At 31.6% G+C, this 14,783-nt stretch overlaps 5 protein-coding genes across 9 annotated transcripts; 3 read left to right on the forward strand and 2 right to left on the reverse strand.

Annotated features, from left to right (window-relative positions):
- Window positions 1-495: 495 nt before the first annotated feature.
- On the forward strand, window positions 496-2,631 carry LOC126770254 (probable tRNA (uracil-O(2)-)-methyltransferase). Of its 2 annotated transcripts, none has more exons than XM_050489542.1 (4): window positions 496-1,026; window positions 1,105-1,289; window positions 1,359-1,485; window positions 1,664-1,963. In XM_050489542.1, exons 1-4 carry the CDS (start codon window positions 564-566, stop codon window positions 1,702-1,704), a joined length of 816 nt encoding a protein of 271 aa, XP_050345499.1. In that variant the 5' UTR covers window positions 496-563; the 3' UTR covers window positions 1,705-1,963. The 2 variants fall into 2 exon arrangements, with proteins under 2 accessions (XP_050345499.1, XP_050345498.1); XM_050489541.1 differs by having other exon boundaries at window positions 501-1,026; window positions 1,359-1,589; window positions 1,664-2,631.
- LOC126770255 (peroxisomal targeting signal 1 receptor) lies at window positions 2,627-4,465 on the reverse strand. Its single transcript, XM_050489544.1, has one exon. It carries the CDS (start codon window positions 4,405-4,407, stop codon window positions 2,797-2,799), a length of 1,611 nt encoding a protein of 536 aa, XP_050345501.1. The 5' UTR covers window positions 4,408-4,465; the 3' UTR covers window positions 2,627-2,796.
- Window positions 4,466-4,471: 6 nt separating this feature from the next.
- LOC126770256 (UPF0545 protein C22orf39 homolog) lies at window positions 4,472-7,336 on the forward strand. Of its 3 annotated transcripts, none has more exons than XM_050489547.1 (4): window positions 4,472-4,585; window positions 5,311-5,447; window positions 5,879-6,043; window positions 6,955-7,336. In XM_050489547.1, exons 2-4 carry the CDS (start codon window positions 5,331-5,333, stop codon window positions 7,174-7,176), a joined length of 504 nt encoding a protein of 167 aa, XP_050345504.1. In that variant the 5' UTR covers window positions 4,472-4,585; window positions 5,311-5,330; the 3' UTR covers window positions 7,177-7,336. The 3 variants fall into 3 exon arrangements, with proteins under 3 accessions (XP_050345504.1, XP_050345503.1, XP_050345502.1); XM_050489546.1 differs by lacking the exon at window positions 4,472-4,585 and adding an exon at window positions 5,066-5,191 and having other exon boundaries at window positions 5,265-5,447; XM_050489545.1 differs by lacking the exon at window positions 4,472-4,585 and having other exon boundaries at window positions 5,225-5,447.
- A 430-nt stretch (window positions 7,337-7,766) lies between these two features.
- Window positions 7,767-11,566, forward strand: LOC126770268 (putative aldehyde dehydrogenase family 7 member A1 homolog). The gene is made up of 8 exons (XM_050489564.1): window positions 7,767-7,998; window positions 8,101-8,317; window positions 8,427-8,644; window positions 9,130-9,345; window positions 9,630-9,809; window positions 9,918-10,100; window positions 10,638-10,844; window positions 11,153-11,566. Exons 1-8 carry the CDS (start codon window positions 7,825-7,827, stop codon window positions 11,366-11,368), a joined length of 1,611 nt encoding a protein of 536 aa, XP_050345521.1. The 5' UTR covers window positions 7,767-7,824; the 3' UTR covers window positions 11,369-11,566.
- Window positions 11,567-11,585: 19 nt separating this feature from the next.
- LOC126770269 (rRNA N6-adenosine-methyltransferase Mettl5) lies at window positions 11,586-13,831 on the reverse strand. 2 transcript variants are annotated; one of them, XM_050489565.1, is made up of 5 exons: window positions 13,355-13,518; window positions 12,934-13,231; window positions 12,598-12,812; window positions 12,209-12,349; window positions 11,586-11,867 (listed from the first exon to the last, which is right to left on the reverse strand). In XM_050489565.1, the coding sequence occupies exons 2-5, from the start codon at window positions 13,066-13,068 to the stop codon at window positions 11,714-11,716; spliced, it is 645 nt and encodes a 214-aa protein (XP_050345522.1). In that variant the 5' UTR covers window positions 13,069-13,231; window positions 13,355-13,518; the 3' UTR covers window positions 11,586-11,713. The 2 variants fall into 2 exon arrangements, 1 of the variants encoding a protein (XP_050345522.1); XR_007669451.1 differs by lacking the exons at window positions 11,586-11,867; window positions 12,209-12,349 and adding an exon at window positions 13,595-13,831.
- Between the last annotated feature and the right edge of the window lie 952 nt (window positions 13,832-14,783).

Raw genomic sequence — 14,783 nt, forward strand, 5'->3', positions numbered from 1 at the left:
TTTATTTAGTACTATATACCATTTTACATTTAACAAAAAATATATTTAAACTCATTTGCAAAATATTAATATATAAGATTTGTTAGACAAGATTATATTATACAATGAAAAAATACCTAAGACTTAGTTAAGAGTTAATTATCGTTGGTGTTCATACATAAATATAATTGTACATAATTATTACGTGTTTTTTTTATATTTTTTACGTATCACACGTATACGTATGCGATTTTTATTATGGTAGCTCCGAATTATTGGGTCAACTCATAATTATTTAAATTACCTACTAAAGTCTTAAATAAATACAAATAAATGCCAGAAAAGAACAAAAAAAATTTAATAAAAATAGAAAATAGTTACCTACTGTACAAATCGTGACCGCGTTGTTGTTGTTGGCAAAAATACTACATTTCATTTGTCATATGTCATCTATGAAATAGGTTGACGAAATATATTATCAATATAATATCTAAAATTTATATTAGATACATTCATACTTCTATCAAACAATGTTTGATTTTAAATAAATATTAAGAAGTTATTATTGATTTTATTTCTATAATATGGATATAACTACAGTGTCTTATAACAAAGTAAAATCAAACTTATTTTGGGAGTCAATTAATATATTAATAAAAAAACCTCATGTAGTCAATAAAAGATTATGGGGATGCACTATTTTAAAAAGATATTATGTTCGAGACAATAATATTTCTTGGGAAAATGAATTGAAACATTATCAATTAGATACCGTCAACAAAAAGCAATTTTTAGATGATATCCTCAAAAAGAAACATGTCAAAATAGTTGAAGAAAGTGAAACTGAAAATGAAATTTTGTTAGTGGAACTTCTTCCGAAAAGCTACCTTGAATCGCATGCATTTCAAATAATTTGTAAAAATAAATCTGTAACACAAGTAAGATTTTTTGATGTGACTCCTGTGGTCATTGAACAAAACCTATGTCCAACATTTTCTTATAGCTTTTCGTTACAAGATGGTGATGTTATATTAAATACTTTTTCTGGTTAGTCATATATTTACTTGTTTTACTGATGCTATTTACATAAAAAACATACAACGGTATATATTTTTGTTTTTATAGATAATATAACAAAGTCTCACCAATGGTTAAAAAATACTGTCTTACCTCAAGTCCTAAAGTGGTGTGATGAAATGTCTAGTAAGCAAGTTCAAATATGCAATGAATCTTTAGCATTAGTGCCAATTGAAGAATATTATATAAAATATAATGACCTTAAGTTGAGATATGGTAAAGAGATGGTTAAGGTACACATTATTATATATAATTTCACTTTTTTATCTATATATATTTAAATAAATTACTTTTTATTTCAGATTTGGCCAGAATGTACAGATCCAACAAAGTTTGTGTATGAAGACATTGCTATTGCTACCTACTTGTTACTCCTGTGGAAGAAAGATAATAAACTACAATCATTTGTAGATATTGGATGTGGGAATGGTTTGCTTGTTTATATTTTGAATATGGAGGGACATACTGGATATGGGGTTGACATTAGGAAGAGAAAAATATGGGACTTATATCCCAATAACATTAAGTTAAAAGTAGGTCTAATTTAAAATAGGATTTATCTTAGTGTTCACTTAAAGTGCATGTAATTTTTAAATATTTTTTATAGGAAACAACAGTAACTCCATCAAATATGCATATCTTTTCTGACGTTGATTGGATTATAGGAAATCATTCTGATGAACTTACACCATGGATACCAGTTATTGCTACACAAAATTCCTACAAATCTAAATTTTTCCTGCTACCATGTTGTGCATACAATTTTGATGGTACAAAATATCAAAGGCAAAATTCATCTAAAAGCCAATACACTGAATATTTGGAATATGTGAGACAATTATGTGATAGTTGTGGTTTTAAAACCGAAATAGACAGGTTGAAAATTCCAAGCACGAAGAGAATATGCTATATTGGTATGACAAGAACCTACAAGGAAAGTGAACATGGCAAGCATGTTGCTTGTGTTCAAGATATGATAAGTTATCAAATAGGATTAAGTATGAACAATGATATTGACCAAGATATTGAAACAAAGGAATTTAAAACTAGAGATCCCATTGAAAGAGTAAGAAATTGCACAAAATTAAATAAAAATATTATAGAGTCTATAATAAATTGTATTTCAAATTATTTGCTTGGTGGATGCAATATAAAGTCAAATTGGTCAAACGGTAAAAATGTTGCTATTCATGAACTTATACAACTTCTACCACCTGATAAATTAAAAGCTTTAAAATCAGAATGTGGTGGCTTACAAACTTTGTTAAGAAATAATCACCACATATTTGAAGTCAGAAATGGGTTTGTAAATTTAAGGTATCCTAGAACAATAAATGAGGTAAAAAATAATGCTAGGAGTAAAAAAAATATTGACAGCTTAAAAGTGCAAAGAAAACCATGTTGGTTTTTTAATAATCACCCACAAGGCTGTCCATTAGACAGCTCAGTTTGTAGTTTCCTGCACGACAAAACAATATGAAAATACCATTAACTAAATGTTAAGTGTAAATTTTTATTGACAAAATGATATAAAAATTAACATTATGAAATAATAAAAAAAAAATGTACCTAAAAGTTTTATTATCATTTAAATGCCAAAACAAATAAAAAAAATATATAATGTCTTAAAAACTCTAGTAATAGATTAATTAATATTGCCCTCTGCCATTAAAATATCACAATGTGATAATGCTTACAAAATTACATTATAATTATAAACAGTTATGTAATTGTTTCATCTCATGAGTCAACTTCAAAAAACTTATTTAGTTCACTTAAGTTTCTCTCATCAACTAACTTTGCTACATCATGTTCTCCCATGAAAGAACACACCATCCTTAAAGTGGTCCAAATTGTTGAAGAACTGGTATCAGCAGTTGATGCATTTGGATGCATACTTTTTGCCTTGTACTGCTGATTTAAAGCTACTAAAAAGTGTTCTGCGGCCTGTTTATGAGCACCTAAATTCATACATGTTATGCCAACATTATATCTAGCTCGTATGAATCCAGGTTCTAAGTTTAAAGCTTCATGGTATGCTTCAACTGCTTCTTCTGATCTGTCACTATTAGCTAGTGTAGCACCAAGTCTATTCCAAAGTTTAGCATTATCTGATGCTACCATAATCGCTGCTTTAAAACAATCTACAGCTTTGTCATACTGTTGGTTAATGTTAAAAATAACACCTAGAGCATTCTGAACATCCGGATCAATCTGTGCAGGGTTCATTTGTGCAGCTTTTAGATATAATGATGTTACATATGATTCTAATTCTTTCAAATTCATTTTCTGGGGATTTATATCTTGAGGAAACATGTCGCTGTACTTAGGACTGGCTTTCAACCAATCTAATAATGTTAAGTATGCATATTTACCCATATTTTCATTTGTATAAGCTGCTGCTAATGTTATGTAACCCTCTAGTTGTCTTGGATCTAACTCTAAAGATTTCTTCAAGGCAGTTATTGCTAGAGGATCTTGTTCATTTTCTGCTTGTGTTGTACCCAAAAGGAACCATACTTCAGCCGAATCAGGTTGTTGTTGTGCAGCTGCTTCAAAGCATAGAACAGCACCTGGTATATCACCCATCCTTAATTTTTCTTTACCTATTTCTAAAGCACTTTTGTTCTCCAACATAACATTTCCTTCTGTAAAAGAATACTCCTTAGGTATCCCATTAGCAAATTCACTATTCCAATCATCATTTACATCACTTAGTTTAGCCCATTCATCTTTGAATTTTTCAGCCATTTCCTCCACTATTTCATCTTTACTCATTTGTTTTTGTCCCCCTTCTACTGTCTCGCCTAGGTTTAATTCGCCTGCACTAATTCTTTTCATAAATGACATAAACTGATTATAAGCAAGTTCATCATCTTCTTGCACACTACTAACAAATTCTTGAGCTTTTGCTTTAACATCATTATCTGATACTTTTTGCAAATCTGCTTCATTTACATATTGGATTTGGACATTTGAAGATTGTTGAGGTTGCAACAAAGGTTGATACGGTATATTAAATGGTAGCATTGGTGCACTCATGAATGAAGTGGAAGGGCCAGCTAGCCATGGACCTGATCTCTGTGTATGTATATTAGACATTTTACTTGTTGAAGGCAATTGCACAGTTTTCGAGTTATTAGTTTTCTCCACCTCAGGCATATTATTAAGCAAAGCATTCATATTAAAAGTTTGAGGCCCCTGAGTATTCTGAGCCATGAATTCATTAACAAACCTGTCTGCTTGTGACAAGTTTTGTGTGATTGAAGCATCACGGTTTACAATATTAGTAAGCTGGACAAGGGCATTATTGCCTCCACAGTCTCCTCCAACTAGTTTGTTTAACGACATGTTAAAAACTTATTTTTTTATTTCTCAGACACAATAATAACTTTTCACAGAATAAAACGTCAAAGTTTGTTTAAAGTACAAAGGTCACATATCAACTAAAGCTAAAACGTAGTGATTGTGTACTCTTTCGCTGGATTATTTCATTTTCCTGCAAAATGAAATACTGTTGATAAGACAAGTCATAATATAATTATTATGCTTATAAAAATATTATGTCAATTGCCAAGTACCCTGCGTCAATGTCAGTGACGTAATGTCAAAACTCAGTTCACACTTTGAATATATTTTTTTAATTTATTTACAATAAGGCCTTAATTAGTATATAAAAATGAAAATTAAAAGTAGCCGTAGCTTTTTAATTGACTATTTGAATGAAAAGATCTGAAATAGTTCATTTGCCTTATTAGGTATGTTATTATTTATAATTGAAAAATCTTTATACGTAATATAAGAATTATAATGCGTTTGGTTTAATGTTTATTGAACAACTGCTTATAAATATTTATTTATAAATTCAAACAAAACAAAAAAATTAATAAAAAAAACAAGACTCAAAACAGCTGCTTTAACTTTATATTTGTGATTTGACACACCGAATTAACCTCAAACGTCAAAACATAACCTAAAAAAAATAATGAATATAATTTAATATCAATCAATAGTTCTTACTTTCTACAATATTTATAATCCTGTCTGTTATTTCCTGTTATTTTATTTCTGTTGGTTGATGTTATAATATTTTTTATTGTTGTGCTCATTACTTTTCCATAACCAATTTTTTTTGGTAACTATCATATTAAAAACTGTTATATAATGAATTAAACTTTAGTTATTGTAATATAATTATGACCTTTTAGTATATAAATATGTTAAAATGCACTATTTCATGGTAAAATAAGGAAGAAAAATTGTTGAAAATAACGATGTCTCAAAATAAAAACGACACCATAAATGCAGAGAGTAAAAATGAAAAAGATCCAGAAAGCAGTTCAAATGTTGAAGAAACATCACCAACGATTGACCCCACAGAAAAATGGCTTGTAAGGCTTCTTAATTTACGATGCTAATTTTGACTTTTGTTTTTAGATAAACTGATACACGAGAATTTTATTAATTTATTATGATTAATGAGTCATCCTCTTATTTACATGTATTTCCTTAAATAATTTGTCTCATGTTTGGCGATGAAGGGAATCATTGTGAGGAAATTTGCATGTGTGAAAAGATAATCTGCCTTACCAATACCCTCAACTTGCATTACAATAGCATGGTGGAATTAGTTTCAAACTTTCTCCTCAAAAGGAGAGGCTTGCCTAGCAAAGTAACATTTTCAGGCTTTCAGTTTAAAAACAGGTCTTAAGGGGATAAACAATTGTAAATAAAATGAAATATACTAAAAAGTTTTGATTATGCAGTAATAAGGTTTTGTTTTAAAATATATTTATATTCTGTAAATATATTAATTTTACAGATAAGAGATTGTGATATATATGAAGATGAGTATGATGATTGTACAAGTTTTAAAGCAAGATTTAATCAGTATTTTATTTATGGTGGATCACTTGATTGCAATCAATGGAAGAAGGATTATGTGAATTGTTGCAAATGGGTTAAGAACAATGATACAAAGGCAGCTGTAAGTTTTCTATGTCTATACAAAATTATTGTAATAACATATATTTGCTGTAAGCTGTTAACCTTACCCCTAGGCAATACTAATAGTGCAGCTCACTAATTCTATACAAATCCACACCATATTATATTATTATACATCTAGTTAACATATAGTTAATATATTTGTAACATAAAATGCTTGTTATACACTTGCATGCATAAAAAATGGTTGAAAATGGCCAAATACGCAATTAATTTTTTTTTTTTTATTTCTAAAATCACCATACATTCATTCATAAATTTTATTAATGTCAGAATTTTACAATGCCATAGCAATACATTAAAATTAACAATTTTTGTAAATGTGAACAATCAAGTATTGTTATATATCATATATTCAGTGAGATTGTCATAGATCAAATAAAAAAAAAAATTAAATGAAAAACAATCATGATCATCAGGAAATTGTGTAAACACTTCGTCAGGAATACATTAAAGGACATAGGGCACCTAACACTTGATACCCCCTCCCTTTAAACGCGAATAAGGTGCGAGCGGAAATTATACTTATATAAATGCAAATGAATGTAATAAAAATAATACATCATTCACTATTTCTACTTTCAAAATGTTTTATGTCATATGGTAATAATAACAGTATTTCATATATTAAATCTTAAGCAACTGTTATAAAGAACAAATAAATTAATAGTCCAGTCTTCTAACAAAAATAAAATGCTCACAGCTGGAGGGCTTGACCTTAATAACTAAGTATTAAAAATGTCTTCTAGATAAAAACGTCATTATGGTCTCTACCATGTTAATAGCATTTCAACTGTTTATTATTGTAAAAATTGCTCAGCTTTATAATTTCCCATACTACTTTATTGTACTACATACTATGGGAAATAAATTCTAAACATTATTGTGCAGAATGAATTGATCAAAAGTGAGAAGATCAGGCGCATGAGACGATTGACAGCACACTATCAAAACGACACTTGGAAGAAGCGAGAATCACCGCCAACCGACTGGGAGAAACCTTTGCCAGAATGGATGATTAAGAGAGACCAAAACACATACCTCGCACAAAAGGCACAAGAAATGAAAGAAGGAAAAGTTGTTGACGATAAAAGTTCATGTGTAATCATGTAGTACAATATAATTATTAGTGTAAAATTGTTTTCAATCTCGGCAAGAACATTGACCAAACAATATTGAAGTTGACTTAGTTTTGTTAGATAAGACTATAAATGTAACTGCCAGCTGTGTACAAAGTTTATGTATAAAAGAATAAATATAAGATGTTATTATATGTGTCGTGTTTATTAATCAACATTACAATCACACCTAGATTATTTATTGTTTTTAGCCTTCGCGTGTTTTGCACACCTCTATAATAATAATTTATTAATTTATCAGACGTATTATCTAATATTTCGAAGCTTTTTAAAAGTTTTTATCTTCTTAAATATGCTTATCTTAGTAATAATATGAAGATAAATGGTTATTTTTTTTGCTGATTCGTTTATCGGGATAACGCAAATAATACTAAGTAATTCACAAGTTTTGAACACTGTTCTATAAATTTTATTACTGCAAGAAAGTTTTAATGTTTTCTCAAGTGTAATTATAAAATGAATGATATTTATTAAAAGTCTTGACCCGGCAACTAATTTATCGATAATATTGCGATAAGGCGATGGTACGCCTTTTATTGTTCACAAACAAGATTGTTTTATCTTTGTTCAGCTATAGCCATACTGAGTTACACTATCACATTCGTTCATAACTGGTTTACTCATGAACCGTGTACTGTGTCGTAGTGCCATAACTCTTTTGCGTTTGCGATTGCCAATGGCTAGAAACGCATCCACCTACCTAATAGACGATCCTAAATATTCCTTTTTAAAGGATTTAGGTTTGGAAAAGAACAATGTAGGTGTGTTCAATGGAAAATGGAAGGCGAATGGTCAGGTAATTTATATTTTTATTGATTGTCTGGTAAATCAAATTAAATGTATTTACAATATTGATCACAATATGTAAAACAACCATTCATATTTAATTTTCCGATAGGTAATCCAATCTTATAGTCCGGCAAATGGAAAAATTATCGCTGAAGTGCAATCGGCTAGTCAGGCTGACTACGAGTCTTGTGCTACAGCTGCTCAAGATGCGTGGCATGCTTGGTCAGAAATGCCAGCTCCTGCGAGAGGAGAGATCGTTAGGCAAATTGGTGATGCGCTCAGAGAAAAATTACAACCGCTCGGACAATTAGTTTCTTTAGAAATGGGTAAGACAAAAATATTATCCCTTAAGGCAATGTGATTGATAGTAACATCTTGAACGTATAATAATAATACATAGCTATTTGACTAATGTAAAACTTTTTTGTGCAATAGGAAAGATTCTACCCGAGGCCATCGGAGAAGTTATTGAATATATTCACGTTTGTGACTTAGCACTCGGCTTATCTCGCACATTACCTGGGACTATCTTTCCTTCGGAGCGTCCAGGACACGTGCTTATCGAGAAATGGAACCCTCTGGGCGCTATTGGCATAATTACTGCATTCAACTTTCCAGTTGCCGTTTTCGGATGGAACAGCGCTATCGCTATGGTGGGTGTATGAGTTATTACACTACAACGTAGATTTTTAAAATCAAATCACATCAGTAAAACTTTGATTTTAAAATATCAAATCATTATGTCTATTGGTTTTAATTTCTTTTACTTTATTAATGAAAAGATTGAACAAGTTTTTAATTTACTTTATCAGAATCTACTTAGTAATAAGGTGTTATCTTATCTAGCACACATTAGGTTATGTCACTAATGTTAATCACTAGCAGCACAGTATTTGTCTTCAACGAAAATACATTAGAAAAAAACTAATATGTTTAGGGTTAAATCAAAATGTTTTCGTTTTAACCATAATTTTCAGATGTAGGTAAAATATAATATAAATTCATAAACTAAAAAACCAAGCAAATTATATAAACCCGTAATAATAACGGTTTTCCATTTATAAATCTCTGGTAACTCTTTACATTGGAGCGAGATACCGTATTTTAAGTTAAAATTAAAAAAAAATGCCGCGTTTAGGTCTGTGGAGACGTCAGCGTATGGAAACCATCAGACACCACTCCCCTCACCGCAGTGGCAGTCACTAAGATAGTCGAGAGCGTACTCGTCAAGAACAACATCCCTGGGGCGGTGGCGGCGCTCTGTGTCGGTGGGAAGGACGTTGGACAGACGCTCGTGCGCGACCACAGGATGAAACTTGTGTCGTTTACTGGAAGTACGGCCGTGGGACAGGAGGTAATATAGCTTTACTTAGAGAATTGTAATGGATTATATCTTTCTAAACCGATCGCGTTAAATACTTTGGTATCGTAGCTAGCAAGTATGGCAGCAAGTTATGATGTTTCAGATTATACCCGGGCTTGAATACCGAATCGAGCCAATGAAAGTTATTATGTTTTTTTGTTAAGAAATTCTCCGTAGCAACCGGGAGATACACAGCTGTTAGTGTTAGTGAAGCCGATTTTTCTGCGTCTGATCTCTCTTCTGTCATGTCTGATTGCTATCTATCTATTATATAGGTAGGTGTGGAGGTGCAGAGACGTTTCGGCCGTCACCTGCTGGAGCTAGGAGGCAACAACGCAATCATAGTGAACTCAGACGCCAACGTGGAGCTGTTGCTAAACGCGGCGCTTTTCGCATGCGCGGGCACGGCTGGCCAGCGCTGCACCACCACGCGCCGTTTGCTCATACATGAGCGAGTGAGTAGGACTTTACTTATAATATCGAAGATCTTCGAATAGTGCAGATACACGTTTTTCTTTAAATAAAATTAAATCAATATAATGTAATTAAAATTTCCGAAACAGCTATTCCCTGAAGTAGTATCAAGATTGAAGAAGGCATACGCGAGTGTGCTGCCTAAGATTGGTGATCCCCTGCTGAATGAGACGTTGATTGGTCCGCTGCATACGCCGGCCGCTGTCGAAGCCTATAAGAGAACAGTCGCTGAAGCCGTCAAGCAAGGAGGAACCATTGAGTTCGGAGGAAAGGCAAGACGATTGAATTAACTAAAATGTCACAAATATTTAAATATCTGTGAGTTACGTTGATTTGTTAAACAGTGATTTTCAAATCAATAATGATAGAAAGAGAGAAATTAGTCTTTAACTTAACAGCCGCTAAGCAACGTTTATAAGTAAGGCCATGAAGTAGGTTCCGACCCTGTCGTACATAATACTTATCTCAAAGTTAAATTAATGTGACAGGACTTAAAGTATAACTTTTTCTTGGTTGTGAAGTTTAAAATACTGAAATTTGTTTAGGTTAGAACCCGATATGGAATTACTAAACGTTCATTTCACTCTGATTCTTCTATCGGTCAGCGATAGAATTTCAAGGGTTGACGTAATATATATGTGTTATATATAACATAGTTACATATATTAAGATATTACAAAATTATGATATTTATTGTGTACTTTATTGTATATATTTGAAAGTTACTTTTCTAATCATGTAAAAAAATGTCTGCAATACTATCACCATTTATTGTGCATTTAAGTTTAAATCTAGAATTCGTCTTTTAGGTTATTGAGCGCGAAGGATACTTCGTGGAGCCAACAATAATTACGGGATTGCCCCACGACTCCCCGCTGGTAAAGTCAGAATGTTTTGCGCCTATCGTGTACTGCATCAAGATCCCTGACCTGGATACTGGTATTCAGTACAACAATGAAGTCGACCAGGGCCTATCCTCTAGTCTTTTCACTGAAAATTTGGCGGATGTATTTAAGGTAACACCTCCAACTTCTACATTCTTTCTAATATTCCTTTCCGACTCAGCAAACAGTTTTGAAAAGGTTTATAGGCATAAGAGCAAAGAATATATTTAATAAAAAAATCAACTAAAACTTTTATATTATTTTTTTACAAATACAAATATCATTTTTAAAGTATAACAACTTAATTCTAATCACTAATAGTATAATATTGTTACTTCTCTAAGCTCGTAACAATATTGTCGTCGTATGTATAAAAAATCCGTTCATTTATAAAGAAAAATGGCTACTGATTAGTTTTCTAACTGGTGATTCTCTCACAGTGGATCGGACCCCATGGGTCGGATTGCGGCATCGTAAACGTGAACATCCCGACAAATGGCGCCGAGGTGGGCGGAGCATTTGGCGGGGAGAAGGCTACAGGCGGCGGGCGAGAGTGTGGCTCCGACAGCTGGAAGAACTACATGCGCCGTTCTACCGTCACTATCAACTACTCCGGCACCATCAAGCTTGCTCAGAACATTCAGTTTGGAGATTAGTGATATTATATTTTGTGTTTACTTTTCCTCAAGTGTAATTCTAAAACGAGAGATCGATGTGGGACAATATATTGACTTAATTCTTTAAGTTTAAAGATATTTTTTGTTCCAATGAGTATTTGCAGCATTTGATATTAATATATGAAGCTTATTTAGTTAATCATATTAGATTGAAGCTCGACTGAAAGCTAGGTGAAGACTGATAAACTTTAAAATAAATGATTCTTATAAAAAATTGTTTTATTTTCCAAATTTATAATATTTACAACATTTTAAAGTATGCATCTTTACTAAAAGTTCATTGATATAGTTAGACAATTTTCAGTCATATTATTATTTTTAAGTTCATGAATGTATATGATTTATCTTCCATAAGTCGACAGCAATGTCTCTAGTTTGTTGTCTATGGAACTTGTAAGTTGCTGGTAAGTTGTATCGAAGTTCTGCAATGACACTTCCTTTTACACCCCATTCTTTAATTTTCTTTTGTATATGAGTTCTGTAAAAAAAGGCTAATTATAAAAGGTATTACCACAAATGAATTTTATGTAAATTAATCTTGAACATAATGTATTCAAGTACATATTCAGTTGTCTACATTCGAAAGTATTATAATATACTAAATAAAGAAATCATTAGCATAAATTATTACTACACAATATTTTATGTTAGTGTGCTTATAATTTAACTCAATTGGACCCGATATACATATACCCCAATACTATAACAATATTAGTCATTTATAATTTTTGCGGCAACTTATAATCTGAGTAAATTTATTATAAAACAAAAGAAAAACTTTTTATACACACTGGATAGTTTTTAATTATAAAATAATACCTTGTTGATGATTTATGTAGGGAGTAAACACTGTCACAAGTGAGATCCAAACCCATCCTGAGAAACTTCATATCTATACCAGCATTATTTTTAGTGCCAAATGGTGGGTTCATTAACACTGAGTCAAAATAATTTTCCCATCTAAAATATGATTGATGTAAATTAATATTTGCTTAAATAATCTCTGTTGATAAGCATATTTTTGACATAAATTAGCCATTTACAACCATTGATGTCCAAATTATCTCATGTTTTAAATATATTAATAAAAAAAAGATTTTTTGCTTATTGCCATAGGATTGTTTTATTTTCTAATGGCGATTGATTTTGTAATTCAAAACTATATTACTGAAATTTATTAAAGAATATGTGTTTCTTATTTAACATACCTACAATGTTTTGAATTAAGAAAATCACACTGAATAGCATCAATACTCGGAATTTCCATTTCTTCAATGTTTTCTTCTAAAACCTCTAAGGCACTATCATCAATGTCCATCGCTACAACCATTCCTGCTCCCAACAGTGATGCACCAATACTCAACATACCTGGCCCACAACCAGCATCTAGGACTAACTTATTCTCAAGAGCTTCATATTGAGTCTATAAAGAGGGGAAAAGAATTAGGGTTTGTAGATAAGGAAATAACGAACAACTGCATAGTGTAGATAAGTAGCTGTCTTTTGTCATAAAAAGGATATTATAATTATAGTAAAATACAAACCTGCATGGTGTAAAGAGCCACAGCAGCTATATGAGCTGGTGTTTCATACTGTTCAAGCTCTATTTTAGGTTCTGAAAATCCAGAAAGGGTACCTAAATGACCCTCGAGAGTTTTCAGTTTCATGAGTGCAGACATGTTAATTTCACTTATTATCAAATCTTGGTAGAACTGGTAGTATTTGGTTACCAAATGAAGAGTCTTGTGAAACAAAGAAGCCACAAGATGTTGCGTTTGCGTGCTGCAAGGCAGCTCTATGACTTGTATTAACAATATTAGCTTCAGGCAGCTGTGGAAAACCCTGAAAATGGCATACGAAAAAGTTACCACTATTTTGAAAATCAAAAACAAAAGTATAAGTAGATTATTTTCAGAGAGAGTATATGGCCCTGATTTAAATTATTTCAAAGCATTTATTACTTACAGCTGTAGCAGAAAGTGGAGGAATAGAACACATAGGCAGCTGGCTTACAGGACTTGGTTGGGTTAAGGAAATTGTGGTGGCAGTAAGAGGCGCCACAGCTCCCTGCTTCAACAGCATCTGCTTTTTAAGCTGAAGTTCCTCTAATATCTTTCTATTAGTTAGTTCTAGAAGTAAATAGAAAAAGAACTTAAATGATGCTAGTTATTATATTATAATTAACTAAATAAAAACCTTACTAACCTCTTTGTGCATTAGGCTGAGGAAACGCCATCTAATACAATACGTAACCCAAAGATGTATAGTGAATCATATAATATTAAGCAGACAGTTTTTAGAAAAATAAGAAGAATTCGTAAACAGTGGAAGTCATTATCTGTTACGGTTTTCGTTTAATTTTTAGTTGTGATTTAAAAAAACGTAGTGGATAAATAGTTTTTAACAATTTTTATCGCAGAGCTGACATTTGTCAACATTCAAGTTGACATTAACAAAATGGCTAGAAATTAGAAATTGTATCTATGGCCTATCGCGTGCTTCGTGCACACATCACACTCGAACCTGGAGACCAATGACTATAATATGTCAGTTTAAAATTTAAACTAAAAAAAGCTAATTTAAACTTTAAATTAGCTTTCCAAGCACTTTAATTATTGTTGTTTAAAATATATTTTTTGTAAAAAAGACAGCTTTTGGCAGTAAAAAACTTAACCTAATTTTAAAAATATCAAGCTAAATTTAAAAAATATAATGTATACTGTATGTTCCTTTTTCGAGACAATCGATATAACAAAGTTTTGATCTTAGTAGTTTTTTTTTTATATAGAATTGGAAGGCGGAGCATATGGGCCACCTGATGTTAAGTGGTCACCAACGCCCATAGACATTGGCATTGTAAGAAATGTTAACCATCGCTTGCATCACCAATGCGCCACCAACCTTGGAAACTAAGATGTTATGTCCCTTGTGTCTGTTATTACACTGGCTCACTCACCCTTCAAACCGGAACACAACAATACCACTTGGTATTGTTGTGTTCTGGTTACGGTACTGCTGTTTTGCGGTAGAATATCTGATGAGTGGGTGGTATCTACCCAGACGAGCCCGCACAAAGCTCAAAGTTTATTAGAATAATTTGTCAGGTTGGATTATTGCCGACATAATTAATAATAAACCATAAATATATACGCTGCCCCAGCCCAGCAATTAGAGAGACATGTAATAAAAATAACTTGGTTCAATTATATTTATCCACATCGTTATCGACGTTTTAGACACAACATATATTGTTATAAAGTTATTTAGAATTTAATTAAGTCACAATACAGAACATAAACACAGATTGAAATAAAACATTTTCCAGTTTATTTTTATCTTTATAAAAATATTGACTTATTTATCTAGTTCATATTTATAACTTTTCTAAGGTTTA

Source organism: Nymphalis io, chromosome 8, assembly GCF_905147045.1.
Source record: "Nymphalis io chromosome 8, ilAglIoxx1.1, whole genome shotgun sequence".
NCBI classification, from domain to species: Eukaryota; Metazoa; Arthropoda; class Insecta; order Lepidoptera; family Nymphalidae; genus Nymphalis; species Nymphalis io.

Bases quoted from the DNA above. Each gene is read 5' to 3' on its own strand.
- LOC126770254 (XM_050489541.1), top strand. From the start codon at position 564: ATGGATATAACTACAGTGTCTTATAACAAAGTAAAATCAAACTTATTT. The intron at 1,290-1,358 runs GTACACATTATT...TTTTTATTTCAG, and splicing joins ATGGTAAAGAGATGGTTAAG to ATTTGGCCAGAATGTACAGA. The intron at 1,590-1,663 runs GTAGGTCTAATT...TATTTTTTATAG, and splicing joins CCAATAACATTAAGTTAAAA to GAAACAACAGTAACTCCATC.
- LOC126770255 (XM_050489544.1), bottom strand. From the start codon at position 4,407: ATGTCGTTAAACAAACTAGTTGGAGGAGACTGTGGAGGCAATAATGCC.
- LOC126770256 (XM_050489547.1), top strand. From the start codon at position 5,331: ATGTCTCAAAATAAAAACGACACCATAAATGCAGAGAGTAAAAATGAA. The intron at 5,448-5,878 runs GTAAGGCTTCTT...TTAATTTTACAG, and splicing joins ACCCCACAGAAAAATGGCTT to ATAAGAGATTGTGATATATA. The intron at 6,044-6,954 runs GTAAGTTTTCTA...ATTATTGTGCAG, and splicing joins ACAATGATACAAAGGCAGCT to AATGAATTGATCAAAAGTGA.
- LOC126770268 (XM_050489564.1), top strand. From the start codon at position 7,825: ATGAACCGTGTACTGTGTCGTAGTGCCATAACTCTTTTGCGTTTGCGA. The intron at 7,999-8,100 runs GTAATTTATATT...ATTTTCCGATAG, and splicing joins AATGGAAGGCGAATGGTCAG to GTAATCCAATCTTATAGTCC. The intron at 10,101-10,637 runs GCAAGACGATTG...TTCGTCTTTTAG, and splicing joins CCATTGAGTTCGGAGGAAAG to GTTATTGAGCGCGAAGGATA.
- LOC126770269 (XM_050489565.1), bottom strand. From the start codon at position 13,068: ATGTCTGCACTCATGAAACTGAAAACTCTCGAGGGTCATTTAGGTACC. The intron at 12,813-12,933 runs GTTTGTATTTTA...CCCTCTTTATAG, and splicing joins TGGCTCTTTACACCATGCAG to ACTCAATATGAAGCTCTTGA. The intron at 11,868-12,208 runs GTATTATTTTAT...CTTTTTTTACAG, and splicing joins CTACATAAATCATCAACAAG to AACTCATATACAAAAGAAAA.